General features: G+C 47.9%; 1 protein-coding gene across 2 annotated transcripts in view; it reads right to left on the bottom strand.

The window, feature by feature from the left end:
* ME2 (malic enzyme 2) overlaps nt 1-20,542 on the bottom strand; it is a 38,644-nt gene extending 18,102 nt beyond the window's left edge. The window contains exons 1-2 of one of the 2 annotated variants that reach the window (XM_063421499.1): nt 20,389-20,542; nt 13,637-13,763 (exon numbers count right to left, since the gene is read on the bottom strand). In XM_063421499.1, the coding sequence (XP_063277569.1) occupies nt 13,637-13,744 (108 nt within the window). In that variant the 5' untranslated portion in view covers nt 13,745-13,763; nt 20,389-20,542. Of the gene's footprint in view, nt 1-13,636; nt 13,764-20,373 lie in introns of both variants that reach the window. The other variant, XM_063421500.1, reaches the window with a different exon arrangement.
* Between the last annotated feature and the right edge of the window lie 268 nt (nt 20,543-20,810).

Raw genomic sequence — 20,810 nt, 5'->3', positions numbered from 1 at the left:
TAGGAAAGTTTAATAATGAGGCTCTGTGCTTTGTTTAGAGAGGAGTATAAAAAGTTCTAGAGTGGCAAGAAATATGAAACAAGCACCGGCTGTCAGACACGGGACATGTGTAGTTGTAATGACTGGTTTATGCAGACACCTGTAGGATTCTAACCATTTGCTGTTGGATAGGAAACTTTCCAAAGGCCCTGTAACACAGGGAATTCTGGCTCTGTTTGCAGGACCAGAGCTGTGGCATCTTTGGTGCCTCACCCTGTGCTGAGGCTGATGTAGCAATAGAGCTGGAGGAACCTCTCCGGGCAGTCCCGACCCGCTATGTGGAAATTAGATCCACCAGAATGGTGTCCTGCCTTCGCTTTAAGAAGAGGTAATTGACTATCTGCCAAATTGTGGGAAAGGCCCAGGCAGGATTATTATAAAGATCCACTGAAAGTGGGTAACACTTGCTCTTGGAAGGAAAGAGCAAATCCTCGCCTCTGCCTGTGGTGCTGGTCACACCAGGGCTGAGTTTGGGAAAGACAAATGCTGGAAGACGCAAGGTGAGCTCTGGGTGACTAAAAACGGAAAACTGTTTGTCTCTTGAGAAACAGGACGTTTATCACCAATTAAAAACACTTACCAAATCTAAACCTCATATCAAAATCCATAGAAATGAATTGAGACTTCCTAACTTGGGTGAATATCAACTTTCCTACATCAGACCCTAGATGAGCTCTCACATATGATCTGTGGGACCTGGCAAGCCGGAAACTTTGTAATTCCTTCACACTTAACCGAGATCGAACCGCAGCCGAACTCCTTCCTGCCTGCCGTGCAGCGTTGGGCATTTTTCTCCAGCCTGCTCGCCCCTCGGGTCTCCCCGGTCCCGGCGCGGCCCCGCGGGTCTCTCCGTGTCCCAGCACGGCTCGGCTCCCTCCGCCTCTCATGGGAATGCTCCCACCCTCCACGCCTGACAGAGGCTCCCGCCGCTCCCTCGGCCGTGCCCTGACCGCGCGTTCGGATGCCCCGGTGCCCATTATCAGCCCCCCGGTTCTCCTCACGCCCTGGATCCCCCAGGAGCCTCCCTGCAGCTCCTCCGGTGCCGCCGCCGCTCCGCCCGCCTCTCCCGCTCCGTGAGGCCGCCTCAGCCGCGCTCCCTCACGGCTCCAAGCAGCCCGGGCCGCCGTCCCGCTCCGCAGGGCCCTCCGTCCTCCTCCCTGCTGGGAGCCCTCCGTCCCTGCTAACTCCGCGGGTGCCTCGCCTCCCTGCATTTCACCAGCCGGTTCCGCAGCTCCGTTTATCCCCGTTTATCCCCGTTTATCCCCGTTCGGCCTGCCGCCGCCGCCCCGGCACCGGGCTCCCTCCTGGCCCGGCCCCGGGAGGGCACGAACGCTCCGCAGCCGCTGCCCTCCCCTCTGTGCCCCCGAGGGAGGGCGAGGGGTTTGTTACCATCGCACACCGGAGCTCCACAGCTTGCTCACACAGCCGAGCCACGCCAGCCGGTCTCTCTCATGGCAGCGGGGCAGCATGCAGGGAGGGGAAGGAAAAGATGCAGCCTGCGTTCACAGCCCGAACGACAGAAATTGTTTCTAGCTCAAATGAAGCTAGGAAACTGCCTGCATTCACTACACAAACACCAGATACAAAATCTAGCTCAGGGGATGATTTTGCCTTGCCTGAATTTGGTCCCATAAATACAAAACGAGACCCTGATTTATTTCTGTCTAACCCAAAGGATCCCTCATTTCTTGCAAACACTGGGGACCCTCCAGCAGTCATTCCAAAAAGTAATTCACTATGTTTGCCTAACTGGTCTGAGACCAGACGAAATCTCTGACAGGACAAGGATTTTGATGCATTAAATGGACAGCTCCTAGCAGTGTCTGTGAGATACGGTAGAAATGATCGCAACACCCACTATGAATTTCTATCTTATTAGGATATCAAAGAACTCAGACAAGCAACGAAACATAGTGGACTTACATCTCCCTATTTCAATAATGTGGTGAAAAGCATTTTTAACTCTTATGATCTTACTCCTGCAGATTGCCGCAATGTGGCTTCCATGATTTTAACCAATTTGCAGTACATCTTATGGGACTCAGAGTGGAGAAGCTTCTTAACAAGTTAATAGAAAAGTATGTCGGTAGTCCCCATGCTCAGTTTAATATTGCTCAGTTAGCGGGGGATGCCCCAATGATAAGGCAAAAGATCAGGTGGCTATACTGCCTAGGGCTGAGCTCACAGAAATAAAAAATGCAGCGAGAAAAGCCTTTTGTGGGGTGGAGCCAGCAGGGAGCCATGGAAATGCTTACTCCACCACAATGCAAGGCAAGACCAAGGCCTAAGGTTCCTTTTTAGACCAGCTTACACAAGCTATTGAAAGGCAGTGCCCAGATGAGCAAGCTCAACCCTATATTATTGAAGTCCTGGCTTTCTCTAATGCCAACGAGAAGTGCAAACAAGTTATCTCAGCTTTGCCTAACCAGCCACCGGCAGTTCCTCAAATGCTTTCAGCTTGCTGCAAACTTAACACTCCACAGCATCTTGCTAAGATTCTAGTTAATACCTTGGGGGAGCAGCTTGCAAAATCCCTAGGTTCCCTGGGAGAAAAACTAGAAAAAGCCTTTGAGACACAAACAAAAACGCTGGAAAAAAATCCTTGCAGCTCTCCAGGTTGATCATGCCAAAAGGCTTTGTTTTAATTGTGGGAAGCCCAGCCACCTTAAAAAGGACTGTTCTGAGCTGACAAGAAAAGGTAAACCACCTGGTGTTTGCCCTCGGTGCAGAAAAGGAAAACACTTTGCAAACCAACGTCATTCTTGGTTTGATTTCCAGGGCAAACCTCTGTCGTTAAAAAAGCGCGTGCCACAGCGGTACTGCATGGTGAAACAAATAGTGGCATCTCAATTTCCAGAAAATCCAAACACGTTGATAGTTTCTGGAAGAAACCCGAATCAAGTATCATCTGTGCCCTCGCCAGCTATCCCTCAAGCAACCCCATCTTACCAACCCCAGGGGCACGGTGTGAGCTGGCAACTTCCAAATTAATATACCTTTTAAAGGACTTCTGTCATGAATGCATACCTACAGGAGTTACTGGTAATTCACCACACAGAGAAGACTTTTAAATTATAGGCAAGGATAGCAACAGAATTCTTGGGCTTTCAGTCCTTCCAGCTGTTGTTTCAGCAGACTGTAATGAAGAGCTAATAATTTTAGCTGTCACATTCAGTGTTCCTATTGTACTCAATTGTACAATAGGTACAATTGTTCCTATTGTATTCAATTTAGTTGAATTACAATAATTCAACTAAAAACACTATTGCAATTGCATTACCTGTGGATATACCTAAGATAAATACAGGTCAAGGGACTCCATTTTTAACTAATCAAGCTGTGCCAAGAGGTGGCATTTGGGAATTCTACTAAATTCTACTTCTAATTCTAATTTTACTAAAATTGTCTTTTGGGTGGAGCGTGTCGGCCGTGATGGACCAGAGCTGACCTGCAGCCAGACTCACCTTGGTAAAACACTTTACATCACAGGCATGCCGGACACTGCATATGTCACTGTGATTTCTCACGTGTTTTTGGCCGAGTGATCGGAATTCAGTGTCACCTGTGGGTGCCCTCACTGGGATTGGAGGGGCCACTGTGTGTCTGCAAAGTGAATCCATGATTACCACTGCAGGTCCTGAAGGGAAGACAGCTACTGTTTGTCCCTTCACTGCAGATGCAGAAACCCATCACTGTACGGGGCAGAGATGCGCTGTCCCAGAGGGAACAAAACTGGAAGCGGGTCTTTGATGGGGACCATGTCGGCACCCACCACTCTAAAACTGTCGTGGAAAACTGATAACCCTGTCTGGATTGAGCTATGGCCTTTATCAGAGAAAAAACTAAGTGTCCTTAAAAAATGAGTACAGGAGCAATTACAAAAAGATCACATCACACCCACAAACAGTCCCTGGAATTCACCAGTGTTCGTTGTTCACAAGAAGATTTCTGCCTCCTGGAGACTGCTTCACGACCTGAGGGAGATCAATGAAGTCATCAAAGGCATGGGGCCCCTGCAACCTGGACTCCCCTCTCTCTCAGTGATTCCAAGGGAGTGGCCTCTTGTCACCATTGATTTAAAAAACTGTTTTTTCAACATTCCACTTCCTCCAGAGGATGCCCCGAGATTTGCCTTTTTGGTTCCAACTATCAACAGAGGAGAACCATCACAAAGATGTCTCAGGAAATCTTTGACTCAAGGGATACAGAACTGGCCAAAATTTGCCAATATTTTGTCACACAAGTTCTGTCACCTGCTGGACACAAGCACCCACAATCAGTGATTCAGCACTACATGGACAGTCTGCTCATCACAGCACCAACACGGATGGAGATGGAACAAACTCGTGACAGCATTATTGCTGAAGTCCAAAGTACCACACTGGAAATCTCTACATTGAAAATACAAGAAATCCCACCCTAGAAATATCTGGGATGGAGGAGGACCAAACAAATAGTTAAGCAATAGAAAATACAGCTCTGAACTGGTGTCAACACCTTGCAAGATTTACAAAAGCTTTTGGGAGAAATTAATTGGGTCAAGCCTGTCTTGGGAATTACCAATTATGAACTTGCCCCACTCTCTGACTTACTGAGAGGAGACTGCAACATCAAATCTCCCAGAATTTTAACACCTGAAGCACAGACAGCCCCTGAAAAAGTCACAGAAGCTTTCCAAAAGAGACAAGCCCATAGCTGTGCTCCAGAAAAGCCCTTCTTTCTTGCAGTTTTAGGAGAAAAAAATGCAATGCTATGGCCTCATCTTTCAATGGGACTTTTCTGAAAGAGATCCTTTGTTACTAATGGAGCGGGTTTTTCTTCCTTATAGGTCCCTCAAGATAATTTTTACAACTATGGAAATGATAATCAGAGCCAGAACAAGATTATTAACTTTAGCAGGTCAAGATTTTGCAATTATCTATTTGCTCTTGAAAAAAGACTACCTTGATTGGGCATTGAAAAATTCAGATGATTTACAAAACGCATTGTTAAACTTTTCGGGTGTTTCCTCTATTCATTATCCAGGCCACAAATTGTTTCTAGCAAAATTAAGTTTTAGAGAAAAACCCATGCTCAGTGAAAAGCCTTTGAGTGCTGTAACTCTCTTCACTGATGGATCAGGGAAAACACACAAGTCAGTCATAGCATGGTTAAATCAAACAAATAAAACTTGGGAATCAGGTATTCAAACAGTACAGGGATCCCCTCAAATTACTGAACTAGCTGCTGTAGTCAGGGCCTTTCAGCTTTTTCCAGAAGCTTTCAATTTAATTACAGATTCTGCTTATGTTGCTAATGTACTCAAAAGAATAGAGGGACTGGTTTTAAGAGATGTTGGTAAAGCTACCCTAGATCCTTGACTTTCACATCTTCATACATTTTTGCAATACAGACCTAACCTATATTTTGTCTCTCACATTAGGGCTCATTCCTCGCTTCCAGGGTTTCTGCCAGAAGGAAATGCAAGAGCAGATAAACTGACAGTGGTTGCTTCAAACACTTTCCCAAACCTTTTTGAACAAGCAGAACTGAGTCATGCCTTTTTTCACCAAAACACACAAGCACTTGTGTGACTGTTTCACATTTCCAAAGGTCAGGCTAAAGCTGTCATCAATACCTGCCCTGATTGTCAGCTTGTGCAACCTCCTGTCTCTACAGGAGCTGTGAAATCCATAGTTCACAGTTATGGCAAACAGACATCACTAAGTACCCTTCCTTTGGGAAATTTTAAAATATTCCTGTATCAGTGGACGCCTTTTCAGGCGCAGTGTTTGCCTCTGTCCACACAGGAGAAACAGCCAATCGTGCCTGTCAACCTTTTTTACAAGCATTTGCTTCACTAGGTGTACCCCAAAAGGTAAAACCAGACCATGGCCCTGCATATACAGCTGAAAACTGGCCACATTTTTGATGGACTGGGGTGTTCTCCACACTTTTGGTATTCCCTACTCCCCACAAGTCACGAAATTACTGAAAGGACAGATCACACCCTAAAATGCATTGTAGACCAACAGAAGGGGAGCAGAGGCAACACCACAGATGAGGTTGAGCAAAGCTTTAAACAGGACTCACTGTAGTAGAGCTCTGCAATGCAGGATGGTTAAGAACTCACAAAGCTATTAAGAGGGTTTCTTTGTGGTTGCACCAAGAGGGGGAATTATGGGAAACAGAAAAAGCAGAAAACTCTGTTTACAGCAGTGTGGATGTAGGCCTAGAGCTAAAAAGACACAAGAATGAGGACCTGGAACAGTAAGACTGTGTTTTTGTGCTGTGTACAGTTAGGCCTTAGCAAGAAGAAAAATACGTTAAGCAAGATAATAGGAAAGTTTAATAATGAGGCTCTGTGCTTCGTTTATAGAGGGGTATAAAAAGTTCCAGAGTGGCAAGAAATATGAAACAAGCACCAGCTGTCAGACACGGGACATGAGTAGTTGTAATGACTGGTTTATGCAGATGCCTGTAGCTCTCAACCATTTGCTGTTGGATAGGAAACTTTCCAAAGGCCCTGTAACACAGGGAATTCTGGCTCTGCTGGCAGGACCAGAGCTGTGGCATCTTGGGTGCCTCACCCTGTGCTGAGGCTGATGTAGCAATAAAGCTGGAGGAACCTCTCCGGGCAGTCCTGACCCGCTATGTGGAAGTTAGATCCACATCAATTGTTTTGACTACACTGACTGAGGCAGTGCACCTGCTCCTCTGTACTGATTCTGCACTATGCTCTATGGTAAGAAATACCTGAAGAGTTACAAAGGAAGAAAAACAAAGACAAAAACAAAAACAACTCAAACCCAAGAAATTTCAGGGTTTTGCCTTCTTGCAGAAAACTCCAAGTCTTTACTGCTAACATAAATTTTTTTCTCTGTATTTATTTTCATGTCTGCCAACATTTCATGTAATACATTTGACACTAAATACTGATTTCAATTTAACCTTCTACTATTAGGACAGTAGAGTTTTTCTAGAAGTAGTTAGGACTAATTTGCAAACCAGTGTTTTCTTTCCTAATCTAATTATTACTGTCCAGTACTGTTCCAGTACTAAATAGAAATAAATTTCAGATGACAGTTCATTCTTCAAGTTTTTAACCTTGCCACTGGTTTCTTGGAGGTTGATTTTTTTTTGTGGGGTGTAACAGTCACTTAGCCACTTACATGGTACTTTTTTCAAGAAACTGATGTGAATAATCCAACATTTCCATGAAGGACACAACCAGGTAAACAGCACTGGCATGAGAGAAAAACTCAGGGAAACACGCTCGGGGTGCCACAGAGGTTTTTTGTATGTTGCAAAGGACTAGTTCCACTTCTGCACACTTCACAAGAAACATATATTCTCTTTCAGCAGAAATGCATGCTCCACACAAAAACCTCTCAGCTATCTTCCCTTTTCCTCAACAACCCCCCAGCTTGCTGCCATCAGCAGTTTAATATCTTTTAAATACAGTTAAATATCTTTTAAAAACTACCCTTTCCCAACACAAACCGTGCTTGCAGTGCAAGTGATTTAGGCTGCAAGGCCAAGCAAAGCTGGTAAACATTTGTAGTATGTTGACTGTTACTTTAGACACCACAAAAACAAAAGTGATGCCAAAATATTTACAGTGTCTAGAGGAGGAAGAAGAAGGACAAAACAACAAATTCAGATTCTATCCTGTCTGTAGGCAACCTGTGTGTTCAGTGTCTCCGGAGTTAAAGTAACATCACACAGGGTGAATTTTTAAGTGACATTAAGTACTTTCAGCTGTGGATTTACATGACAATTACATCTCACAGTAATTTAGACACTTTAATTTCTGCCTAGGCCTAAATCAGGAATCAGAATGAGATCAGCGTGCACACAGAAATTCAGTCCTTGTTCCAACTGGAACAGAACAAGTTCAGTCCCCAGCTGTGAGATAAAAGCCCCTGAGTCCTTCTAACACTTGTGTATCTTTGTCCATGACCATGAGCTTGTTTTGGATTTGGATTTAGATGTGGATTAGGGATTGCCCATGCAGTATCTCCCAGGATGGAGCTGCCTGATGATGGAACAATATCACACACCCAGCACCCTTCCAGCTCCTCTGTGACCCCAGCACGGCTCGGCAGGACTGGAGCCAGCCCAGGGGACACTCAGCCCACACAGCCTGGTGCCCTCGAAGGCACTGAAGAACCAAGCAGCACTTAAGGCACAAACTCCCTCTAGTTTTCCCTGGATTAAGTGCTTAAGTACTCCTGCAGCCTGGGTTTAAGCAGCAGGGATCACCTTTTGCAGGCTGTGTGTCCTTTCCCCAAGTGCTGTGTGCTGACTTTCACTGGGATTAGTCTCCTTGATCCTCTTCATGGCTCAGAACAAACAGGTGTTGTCTCGGGCCAGCACGGACAAAGCAGGGAGCACATCCAGGAGGAAGCCCAGCATGCCTCAAAGCCCACAGATTAATTAATTAACACGCAATGGACAAATTCACTGCAACAAAACCAATGCTCTGCTGGGAGGTGGAATGAAAAATGCTACTAGAGTGAAATGTCTGCAGTATTTTAGTTAAGACAAGCTCACACTGAACCACCATGAACTTTAATCCACAAACTCTGGCACTGGGACCTCGCAGCAACTGGGCTCCATCACACAAAGCCAGTGCTGCTATAAATACCAGCATAGACAAATTCTAGCTGCGTGCTTTGCATGGAGCAGCCTGAATGCTGCAAGCAGGATTTTTATAGCACCACTGAGAAAGTGATTCTGAGAGATTTCCAAGCACAGAAGTAGTAGTGGTGATAAGTCTTCCCCGCCTGCAGTCTTGCAGCCATATATATAAGAGAGAATACTTTTAGCCAACCATAAGTGCTCTCATACACAGCAAAAAAACCATCCAGGGCTCCTGACAAAGATGTACATACTGTTTATATCCGAACATGCCGCTGTTTGGAAAGTTACTTACTCTAGTTCACAAAAGATCTAAAAAATGGTTTCCTTGTAATTCCTAATAATTGTTAGAACAGATGCAGAGTGTAGCACAGCCTTTGAAGCAGCATCACGAACATTTTGAAAATAAAGTAGATTTAATGTTGTATTGTGGGCTGCTTCTCCTGACTTTGCACCCCTGGGCTAAACACAAAGTTCATTATTGCACAAGATGCCTCCAGATTAATAAACTTCATTCATAAGAATCAAAGGTGTCTCTGCTATCTCTACCAGAGATTAAAAGTTTATGAGAACAGGGTCAGAACATGACAATCTCTCCTGATTGCTTTCCTCTGTCACTTTTAAACTCAGTTCTCTACCTTTACTCTCCCAGAAGCAGCACAGTCTGTACCCTGGCAGGTGAGGCTGACACAGCATGGCAATGTACTGTGACATAAGCTGCATCTCCATCAGATCTCCAACCCTTTGAACACCTCCATCTCTCTGCAGACAAAGATGCCACCAGCTCCTGGAGCCCCTCTGCAAGGGGGGAGCCAGATGTGAATCACTCTGGCTGGTGGCCCATACTCAGCCAGTCAAAGCTGCCTTGTTTGCTAGTGTGCTAATGATGTGGACAGAGCTGAAAGCACTCCCCTGCAGAAAAGGGGGAAAGCCAGGAGCACAGGGAGCAGAAAGCCTTCACTCACTGCCAGGGAAGCAGCCCAGCCTCCCCCGGGTACATTTTCCACGGTGATGGTAGAGCTGCACACTGCAAATCATGAGCATGATGATTGAAATGGCATCCCTGAACGCCCCGGGGACATCTCTTTAAACTGCTATTTTTCCAGCTGAGCAGATGTGGCTGCTCCTGCTCTCCCTTAAGGGCATTAATCCCACAATAAAAAACCCAAGGCAGTGCCCTTCCTTCCTCCCTCCACCCCCCACCCCAGCAGCCCGCAGGTGCTGAGCAGAACACCTGATCCAAGGTAAATGAGGCTGGATACCCTCCCACCCTCCCACCACCTTTGCCAGCTGGTTACAGATTAAACAGCTCCATGTCCCCACAGGTACTTTCTTTGGAAAGCACACAGATCTCAGGGAAGCTGATAAAACCTGCAGGTGCATGGCCATGCGAACTCCATCCAAGAATCCCTCTGTCTCCAAACCCGCTGGGCAGGAACAGAACTGTGGAGGGACTTTTGGGCTGGGGGCGTGTGCTCAGTTTCTGTCAGTTTCCTGCCTTCTCGGGTCCTTCTCCCTGACTGATCAGAAACTGAGAGCAACTTTTCAAGCACTGCACTTCTTAGCAACGAGACAATCACCATTCCCTCCCCACATCCTGTTTATTCTGGTTTCCCCAGGAAGGCACAGGGGCACTGAGTATTCCATGCCCTGGCTGCTCAACCCAGCTAAGTCTAAATCTAAAACAACTAAAATAAATGAAATGTGTCAAAACCAGTAGGGTGAGAAAGTGCTTTTGCATCTTCAAGCTCATACAATCCTTTCCTTATGTTCTCTTATACTATTCCTTTTACTTTGCCCAGACAGCTCTGACTTTGGTTGAGTTTTTCTGTTTATTTTTCATTCTGAATCAGAAATGTACTCTTAGGGTATTTCCCACAAGTCAGTGAGGTCATGTACAAGTTTGCTAAGAAAATTGTCTCTTTACACAAAGGTAAATTTATCACAGTTTCTGGAAGTATTCTGGAAGCCATGCATGAAAATAAAATGGGCTGAAAAAGCTGTGTATGAACACAGATGAAAGTGTGAGTGAAATATATCATATGAGAAGACGACCACCTGTAGGAAAGATAAAACACTGGTAGAATTCCTCAGGAGCAGTCTGGGATTACTAAGCTGCCACCAGTGAATGTTTCTTTAACATTTATCATGTATTTCCATGTGCTTGTCTATTGCCATTTCCAGGCATATGCATACACACAAATATGTGCATGTATAAATCCTAAAGACACCTGCTGAAGCCAAAGATTTGAGAGGCACTTGTTGGTGCAGGAGGAGTTTCTGGACAAGAGAAGGGATTTCCCCTTGGAAAGGGTGGAAAGGAACTGGAAGGGGCGGCCCAGGGAGGTGCTGGAGTCCCCACCCTGGAGGTGTCCAAGGAAGGACTGGGTGTGCACTGAGAGCTCTGGGCTGGGGACACGGTGGGGATCGGGTGACAACTTGGACTCAGTGGTCTGGGATGGCTTTTCCAACTTCAGGGATTCTGGGATTCTGTGATAACCTAACAATTCTGAGGAAGAGAGTCATGGGAAATGGGGTAACGGAATCCACTGTACAAAATACAATCACACTTCTTCACAAGAAGAATTGATACCACAATCAAAATCACAAACTAAAGAACAGGATGTGGACCGATTACTCAGAGTCACAAATTTCCTGCAAGCCACAGAAAGCAAACATACAGATAACATTAAAGGTCATGTATTTCCAGTGGAGACAAGGACACTCTGATGGCACTCCATGTGGCAGAACAGACATCACCAAGTCAGAGATCTTGTCCTCATGCATCATCTGTTCTGAGCTGGAAAAATGAACCCTGGCCCATCTGAAGCACTGCACAATATCAGTAACAATTTAATTGCCAGCACTAAACCCATGAGATTGTCCTAACAGTGTTCTAAGCATCCAGCAAGCTTAAAATGCTGCCTTGGCACAGCAGGGATCTCCAGCAGAATAGAACGTCCTGAAGCCAATTAACTGCAATTTGAATCGCTGTCAGGGAGCAGAAATCACACATCACAGAGGACTCTGAGCAGATGAGGACGCCAGCAACAGTTACAGCAGGCTCTGCAATTGCTGGGCTGCAGCCCTGGGGCATGGCCGGAGGAGCTCACTGCCTCTCCAGCCACCCCGACAATGAACACCTCAAATCTGGCCTGCAGACACAAAAACCAAACCTGCTGGTGCAGGTGTAGTGTCCACACCAAGAGACAGGCAAGGGTGGGCCAGAAAAGGAAAAAAAAGTAAGAGAAAAACCTACTTCAGTGGCAAAGAGCAACAGATCAATTTGCACAAGGGTGAGGGCTGGTTCCTGCCCCTGATGCTGCCCTTCTGCAGCTCTTGTTTTAGGGACACGTGCCTTAGGGGAGACCAAACGTTCTGCAGAGCTGATAAAGGATGTAAAAATTAAATGTAATCAAGCAAAACATGATAAACTCCACAAGCTAACAGCAAGAGATAGCACCCTTTATCTCTTTCTGTACGTAGATAATATATATATATATCTATACACACGTGAGGCACAAGGGGTAAAGTACTCAGTGTGTTTAATAAATCATTTATGTCTTTGCTGAATATCCAAAATGCATTTCCATACAGATGCTGCATCCAGCAGTATCACTCAGTGAGCTTACTGATCCATTCCAACAGACGCCAGCAGGAAGGACAGGCTGATACAGCACAGATAAACCAATGCAGAATGGGGCCTCCTCTCACATGCATAACTTCTTGGAGGCATTAAAAAATATGAAAAATCAATTGTCATTAACCAGAAGCTCCCTACTCTCTTCTACTCCTCAAGAAAAAAACTGCACTGTGCTCAGTCCAGTAGAGAATTCCAGGGTTTAAAAAAAATGGAAAGATATTATCACCAGAAAAACAGTAAGAAATGACCTATTGTTCTCGTTTGTGAATAGTGTTGCATAATCAGCATTTGGGAAAGCTTACAAGGGTCGAAGTAATTTCCACTGGCATGTCAAAGTCTTCAGAGCTCAGAAAGTCTTGAGATAATCTGATCTTGACAAATCACACCAACTTACTCTTTTCTCCTTCCTGACACAGCAATCTCAATTACAGTTTTGCAGTCAGCCAGTCTCTACCTTCTACAGTTCTCTCTCCCTCCCTTTAGCAGATGGATTTATGCAGGACTGAGGCATCTTGCACTCTACTGTGCAGGGGGGAAAGGGAAGGGGAAAAGAACCCAGCCTCATTGCTCAGGAAAGGCCCTGTCAGATACAGGTAGATCTGCCACCTTTCTTGACCACTTCAGACATCTTGGACCAGCCACCAAAAGCCCTCATCTAATTTCTTACCAGTTTTAATTTACACATTAATGGCTTCAAGATTCCTGAAGGCCACTACAACTCCAGAAGAAAAAAAAAAAAGAGGTTGAAGATGGGCTCATGGAAACAGGAACAGTTTTGTGAAGGGAAAAAAATGCTACTTTCTTCTAAGTTGGCCTCAATGCATGGGATTAACACGATACCTCTACCTCCCAGTTAGCTCCCATCAAGGTTTATTTTTAGGTGCTCTTTCAGGCTCTGCACAGGGATGTTTCTTAGGTGATGTGGCTCAGTCCCAATTCTCAGCCTTCCCGTAAAGGGCCAAGGCCAGGACAGAGAGGCTGACACTCTTTGTGATTAGTGGGCCTGAGTTCGGAATTAACTTGTGCAAACTCTGAAGTCAGACCCTGTCTCTGCTGAAGCTCTCCTTCGGCTTGGGCAGCCCCACAAGAGGATGGTGCTGAGGCAGTGCCAGCAGCCTTTCCTGGGCACAGGGCAGCCCTGGCTGTGGGGACAGCAGCCAGGGGAGCGCAGGCTGGCAGGAGCAGCAGGTGACACCAGGGGCTCTTGTTCTGCAGGTGCCCTGGCAGGAACTGCTCCCTGCCTCCGCCACCCTGCCCTGGCTGACCTGGGGACAAGGTCCAGTGGGCTGTGGGAGGTGCAGATAAGACACCTGTGAAGGACAGGGCACCCACCTTGTTTGTGCGCGGGTTCAGCATGAGCGGCTTGCCCTTCTCCTTGGTGTGCAGGCCGCGCCGCGCCATCGCGCAGGGCGCCGCGGCCGCGCGCAGTCGGGACAGCATCCTCCTTCCTCTGGAGCACCTGGCAAGGCAAAGGGAATGCTCAGACACCTCTAGAGCCAGCAGAACCCCAGCCCGACCCGCGGGCTGCCCGCTGCCACAGAAAGGTACACGCAGCGTGAGACTTGTGGAACACCGCAGAGTAACAACCCGAAACAGCCTTGTGGCAGCCGTGAGGAGAAAAAGCAAGGACGGGTTTGCAATGTGGAAGTACAGACTGGAGGGAACATGCAGGGACCCTGCTGGGAGCTGGCACCACGTGTGGGCAGCCAGCTCTCCCTCGGTGTTGCCTTACACCACCATGGCAGAGCAGAAGTGCCAGCAGCAATTTTGACGGTCCACGGTGACCCGCGGAACTGGCACTGGCGCAAATGCCAGCCAGGACAGGACAGCCTGGGCAGGCCCAGCCACAAAATCCTCACTGAGATCCTCTGCAGCCTTCCAACAATTACATCTCCTGGCCTGGACAACATGGGAGAGAAACGGTGTCTGCCAGCATATTAAAACTGTGCTGCAATAAAATGTGGAAATAAAATAGCCAACGCCACTGAACTGTGGATTCCAGGCTAAGATTTTTACTATTCCAAACTTTAAAAATATAAAGGTTATTTTCAGAGAGAATATATCCTTTTAATTAAAGGATGTTTCCCTAAAAGGATTCAAAAATTGTTATCATAACTCCAGTTCTAATCCTGACAGGTGTTAGCAACCCTTGAACTCATTTTACTCCATTATTGATCACAAGCTCTTTGGAGAAGAAATTACCATTTATCACGTGCATGCATAAGGCAGCAGGGAATGAGCAATGGACTCATCTCCCAAAGGTTATTTCACTGAGACAGAGGACAATGGGAAGCACAGCAGGACCCAGCCAGGACCATGGTCTGTGTGGTGACACAGGGAGGGGACACCCAGGCACCAGGAGAGGGGACCCATCACCCCCAGCCCAGCTATACATCCACAGCCCAGACAGGCAGGGACAGTAAAGCAGGGCATGAGACATCTTTAAGGAAAGAAATGATACATGGCTTGGGTTTTTAATTTCTTCCAGATGGGAGACGAAATTGAATTACAGAACAAAACTTCATTATCTTAAATATCGCCTGAATACTTTAGAAGACCTTTCTATAATCAAATTTGCACATAATCAGCTTTTAAGATGGCAGACTGGTCTTACAAGTTACAATATGAGGATTTTCTTGAAAATCTTTCCAAGGACTAAAAAAATATGCAAACATTTAATATTTTTCATCATTGGTTAAGCCCAAGTTTCTCTTCTACCCACTATGAAACGTAGAGGGAAGCTGCTCTGCATTCGGAAGCATCCCTTTCTCTCAACCTTGACTTGTTTGTTTAGCCCTGTGAATGACAAAAGTTCCACTCACAACCCCTGTGTTTATTTGTTTTGGGGTAAAGGCCATGAATTTGCTGAGTGGAGTGGGACAGCAGGCTGGAAGCCTTGCCAGCACTACAAACAAATGTTGCCTCTAACGTGCTTGTTCCTCCCCAAACCTGCTAGTGGTGGAGTGAGCACAGCTGGCCTGCCAGCACTCAGGAAATCAGCATCAGACAAGGGAAATTAATTCTGTGCTGCAAAACACATTAATTTTGTGCTGCCTTCAGGATCACCAAATTCTGTTTTAACTGGTTTTAGTTCTGATTGCTGATTTGCCATCACCACATGGTTGCAGGTCCATCTCCCTGTGCAGGGGAGGCCAAAAATGGTCTGTGACTCCAGTGTCACAGCAAACCCCATCCCACAGTCCCATCAGCCTGGCGCCACAGTGGCTTCAACCCGCCACCAGCAAATACCTTAAACAAGGAATTAAAAAGTAGGACGAACAGGACACATTACTTTCACTCCAATTAAACTTAAAGCACATTGTTGCAATTAATAAGCATTTAAGAACCAAACAGGATTGTGACCCAGATTCACCCTAACTTGATCAATTAACTCCAATCAAGGATGCAGAAGATAAAGACTTCTCAGAGGTGTGATACAAATCTTGCACTCTTCTCTGGTGTGTGAGAGGAGACTTGCTGGTCTCGGAGGTGTCACACCAGCACCTAAAATTACTCTCTTGATGGAGGTATCTCAGATTCATAAAGGGGGAGAATCAAGTTTCATTTTCCACTGAGCCCTCTGTTTAGATCCAAGAGATACGCTCCAAGTTAATTTATATCCAGCACAAAACCTGACTGGTCACTCAGCCCTGAGCTCTCCTTCCCCTGCTCTTCTAATTGTTCCCTGTCTCTGTTTCCTCTCCCATCCTACACCATCTCCTCCAACTCCTTTTGTCCCAGACTCCTCAGTGTGGTTCAGCAAGGGCTTGCCTCCAACGCCCAGCTCACCATGACCTACGCTGACCCCACAAAGCAGGAAATCCCTCCCTGTGCCTGTTGATATTGCTCTGCAGGGCTGCCAGCAGCTCTGCCTCCATGGCCATGGCCCTCTGTGACCCACCCAGCTCTGATGGCCACCAGCCTTGTCCCCCAGGCTCGTGGGAAAGGACAAAGGGGCACGAAGCCTCACGTCTGGGGGAAATGTCCTCAAACCACCACCTGGTTTGAAGGAGATGAAAGGGCTGGATTGTGCTGCTGTCTAGGGAGGCTTTAAAATGGCTTATAATGGTTTTGTAGGAGAGAGGCCAGGCTTGAGAGGATGGCAGTTTAAAAGGAGAGAGAATTTTGGCATTAGAGGCTGACAGAGAATCCCGGAGTGGTTTGGGTGGGAAGGGACCTCAAAGCTCATCCAGTTCCACCCCCTGCCATGGCAGGGACACCTTGCACTGTCCCAGGCTGCTCCCAGCCCTGTCCAGCCTGGCCTTGGACACTGCCAGGGATGCAGGGGCAGCCCCAGCTGCTCTGGGCACCCTGTGCCAGGGCCTGCCCACCCTCCCAGCCAGCAATTGCTGCCCAATCTCCCAGCTGGCGCTGCCCTCTGGCATTCCCTGGCAGCCATTCCCTGGGTGCTGTCCCTGCAGGCCTTGTCCCCAGGGCCTGTGCAGCTCTCCTGGAGCCCCTGGAGGCCCTGGCAGGGCTGGCAGCTCTCCCTGGAGCCTTCTCTTGTGCAGGGCAGAGCCCCAGGTGTGCCAGGCTGGCTGCAGAGCAGAGGGGCTCCAGCCCTGGCAGCAGCTCCGAGGGGAAGGGATGTGAACTGAGGGAAAGAGCAGCACTTGCCACGATGTGAAAGCACACACAGAGTTCTGAGGTTGTGCAATGTCCTGTGAGGAGGAACTAGGAGAAAGAAGCAGAATTGAATGAGGAATAAATTCCTGCCCCAACACGTGTCAGCATAACCAGGATCTCTGTTCTCCCTTCAGTGCCTGGCAATAGTGAAAACTAAACGAGACTGTGGTGCACCTCCAGACTGAGTCCAGTACAGCTGGTAATTTTTGACTTGCTGTGCCACAATTTAAGGGGATTAAATCCTTCAGCACACCAGAGGACAGCTCCCTGCTGTGCCTTATCAGGAGGCATCTGGCCGGGTCAAACTGATTACCAATATGCACAAGTGCCCTTATCTGGGAGCAAATGTTCTGCTGCTCCAATTATGGATTTGTTAAATGGCAAAACCCACTGTTAAGGGAAAGGTTCATCACGCTCTTAGAAGGCAGAATTAGGCGGGTCAGGGAGCTGGGAAGCTCAGAGTCAATTAAAGCAAGGCCAGCTTCAATTACTGCCCAGGCTGCCTGACCTGTGGATCTCCCCTCAGTGCCAAGGAGTGTCTGCCAGTGCACAGAAACTTGTGCTGCATGACTCTGCAGTCTGCCTCCACTTTGAAGGGTGGGGAAACATAAATGCATTTCAATGCTCCTGAAATGCTGTGTCAGTGATTTGTTCCAGTCTTTTTTTCGTGTACAGAAACTGACATTGTGTTGAGGAGATTTTTCTTCATTGACAACTGAAATCATTAATTCAAGGCCATAAGGCCCCACAGAATTTCCAATCTTATAGGCCTCAACCATTTCAAAGCCAATAGATATTTTCTCCTGTGTCCCCACAGCAATCCCTGTGGTGAGCCTGTACCACCTCAGGTCTGGTGTGGATGCACCATGCACTTTATTCTGGGTTTTTTTTTCAGTAATGAACAGCCCAGCCTGGCCCACCCAAGCATGACACAAACCAGGCACACACTAGCTGGCTTCATCACTTCAGCAATGATAAAGCAGTCTAAAATTATTACATTAGACAAGCACTGCCCATAAGTGTGTCTTCCCACGAGACTTCTACCTAAAGAAGGCAGCTCTCCCTGCAGCCACCACCCTTCAGCAGGCCAAGGAGTCTCTTTCATAACACAACAGGAGCATCCCACGAGGAAGGAGCAGAGGGCCGAGGACGGGGGACGGGGTTCTGCACCACTTGGCATTTTTGTCTCCCTGAGCTGACCAGATGCTACTGCTGAGGAAAGCTAGCAGGAAACAGTGGCAAAACTATTCCAGGTTCCCTCCAGCAAAGCGCCGGGCCACTACTGTAAAGGACATTTCTAAGGCACCTTGAGATCTGCAGATTACAAGGAACAGTCATGGGCAGAAATTACTAATTAAGTGTTTGGCGGAGGCAGGCAGGTTATTTTGGAAGCATATCTTTAGCATATTAGAATTGCTTTCATTCCCTTTTATTCTGAGGCAGCCGGTTCAACAGGGAGAAGGGTTAGGTGTGGAGCACTTTAGCAGAGTACCTAAGGTCACCACCTGAGGCTGGAAACAGTCACTAAACAAAGCACACTTAGGTGAACTCAGATGAGAAGGATTTCAGAACATCTTCTTAAAAAGAGTATTTGTCAATTACTGTAATTTACAGTATTACCAGACTTGCAGCACAAGGAGAAAGTAGGGCTGAATTGTTTGGTATTGGAGTCTTGGTTGGGAGCAGCTCTTATCAGACAGCATCACAGAGCTGTATTTTTATACATTAATGAACCTGACCTAAATATTCTGATTCTTAAGCACCAGAAAGTCCATTATCTTTTACTGTGGAAACTGCAGCAGTAGTATTTTTGGCCAAGTCCGACAAGATATATTGACATTCTTGCTTTATTTTCATTTGTGTAACTAGGAGGGCTACTGCTGGCAAAGGTAAGGACAAGGACCTTATCCTAAAACCCCTCAGAAATACTCCAGGAGCAGGCAGAAAGGTACTCATGCACTGTTCTGGGGAGCTGGTACACCCCTGAGTGGGGGATGTTCAGCTCAGAAACACAGATATTTTTTGGATACAGGTTGAGAGGTGGACAAGGATGTTCCCAACAACTGCTGCGCTCACGAATGGGAGTTCTTCCTCGGGAAAGCAGCTCAGCACTGAGCACAGGGAAACTGAGCTGCTGGTAGCTCAGGTGAAGTGTGAGCCTGCCAATCTCCCTGAAACCTCGGCATGCACTGGTCAGGGCTCTAAAAAGAAATATCCCACCTTAATTACAGAAGAACCTGAGCATCTACCCATGCCCCACAAGCTACCAGTGCTGCCTCTACTGCAGTGAAGGTGCTGGCACCTCTCATGGAGATGAAAATTCAATTAGTACTCAACCACAGCACGCTACCATGCACTTTGACAGGTTCTGTCTTAGTTTGCAGGAGAAAAAGCTCCAAATTTTGCCTGCACTCAGGCTGCTGACTCACAAGCCACCGCACAGGACTATCAGAACTTTCCTCCTGTGACTGTACACACTGTTTTAAAATACAGGCTCAGGTTAAATTTCTACAGATCTTATCGTGTCTAATAAGGCATTAGACACTGCTGGCTGCACACACGCGGGCCACTTGCAGAGCTGCACATTCTGCCCAGCTCTTTCATTTGCCCATATGTAAATTACAGGTACAAGAAAAACTCCCTTTGATGTTCACTACTTTTTGGAATTACCAGCACAAAGGACACCAAATAATCGACATTTGGTGGGTTTGATCTTGCTTGTCCACAAGACTATCCTTTTCCACCAACCCTCCATCAATTTGCTGCAAGTTTGGTTTGTTTCTGTTCCTCTTAATTATGAGATTCTTGCCATAACACCCCGGGTTGTTCAGACAACACCATTTAGTTAGCATTTTTTACTGGAGCGTGGAGCCAGCCACGGCGGCGTGTCAGCCACGGCCACTTCTTTGAACAAGCAGCCAGGAGGCCAAACCCAAACACAAACTCTAAAGTACCAGGCGGCGCTTCCTGCTCCAAGGCCGCGACAGCTGCTCCGCTCCTTCCCAACTTTCACTCTCCAGGGCCACGGAAGTTCAGGGCAGGTCGGGCCCGGCGCAGGGGGCCCGCGGGAGCGGCTGAGCCCGCGGGGTGGGCGCTGCCCGCGGCCCCGGGCAGCTCCCGGCGGGCTGGCGGCTCCATTTGTCACCCTTCTGACAGGGGTAAACACGCACGGGCACGGCCGGGGCTGTCCCCCGGCTCCTCGCAGGCACCTGCCGCAGGGCCCAGGGCTGCCCTGCCGCAGGCCGAGCCGCGGGGCCTCGCACCGCCGTGCTGCTGCTGCGGCTCTACCCCCGCGGGGCCGGGCCGGGACACGGAGCATCCCGGGCGGGCTCCATTCCCTCCCCGCGCACGGGCGGCCTCCGGCCCTTCAGGACGCCCCGTAGACACGGGTTTATAAAGAGAGAGAGGCCTGTGGTGCGCCGCCGCAGTTGTATAATTGTTACCAGAACGGGGTCTACCTCCTCCTGCGGCTGCTGCCCGCTGAGCGATGCCGGCCGAGGACCTGTTCCTACTGAGCGAGAGCAGCGCCCGCCCGCCGGAGCTGCGTCCACCGCGGAACCCGCCACTGAATGGAGCCAACACCGAGGCGCCGGGGAGGGACATCCCGGGAGGCGGGTGTTGGCCGTGACTGACAACGCTTGCAGCCAATAGAGAGGAAGAAACCTGGCAGGCGACGTGCTGTTTGGCCAATGAACGCTTTATCCCGCCTCCGCAGAGGGGAAAGCGGGACAGGCGCGGCGGGGAGGGGTCTGTCGTAGGTTAATAAGGACTGGTGCGACAGCCAATCAGCGCAGAGGGGGCGGGGAGAGGGGCGGGGCTGGGGAACGGGGTGTGGGGGATGGGAAAAGGGAGAGGATGGGAGTAATGGGAATGGGAATGG

The sequence above is a fragment of the Prinia subflava genome, chromosome Z (assembly GCF_021018805.1).
Source record: "Prinia subflava isolate CZ2003 ecotype Zambia chromosome Z, Cam_Psub_1.2, whole genome shotgun sequence".
Lineage (NCBI taxonomy): Eukaryota > Metazoa > Chordata > Aves > Passeriformes > Cisticolidae > Prinia > Prinia subflava.
This window is presented reverse-complemented; position numbering and strand designations above follow the sequence as displayed.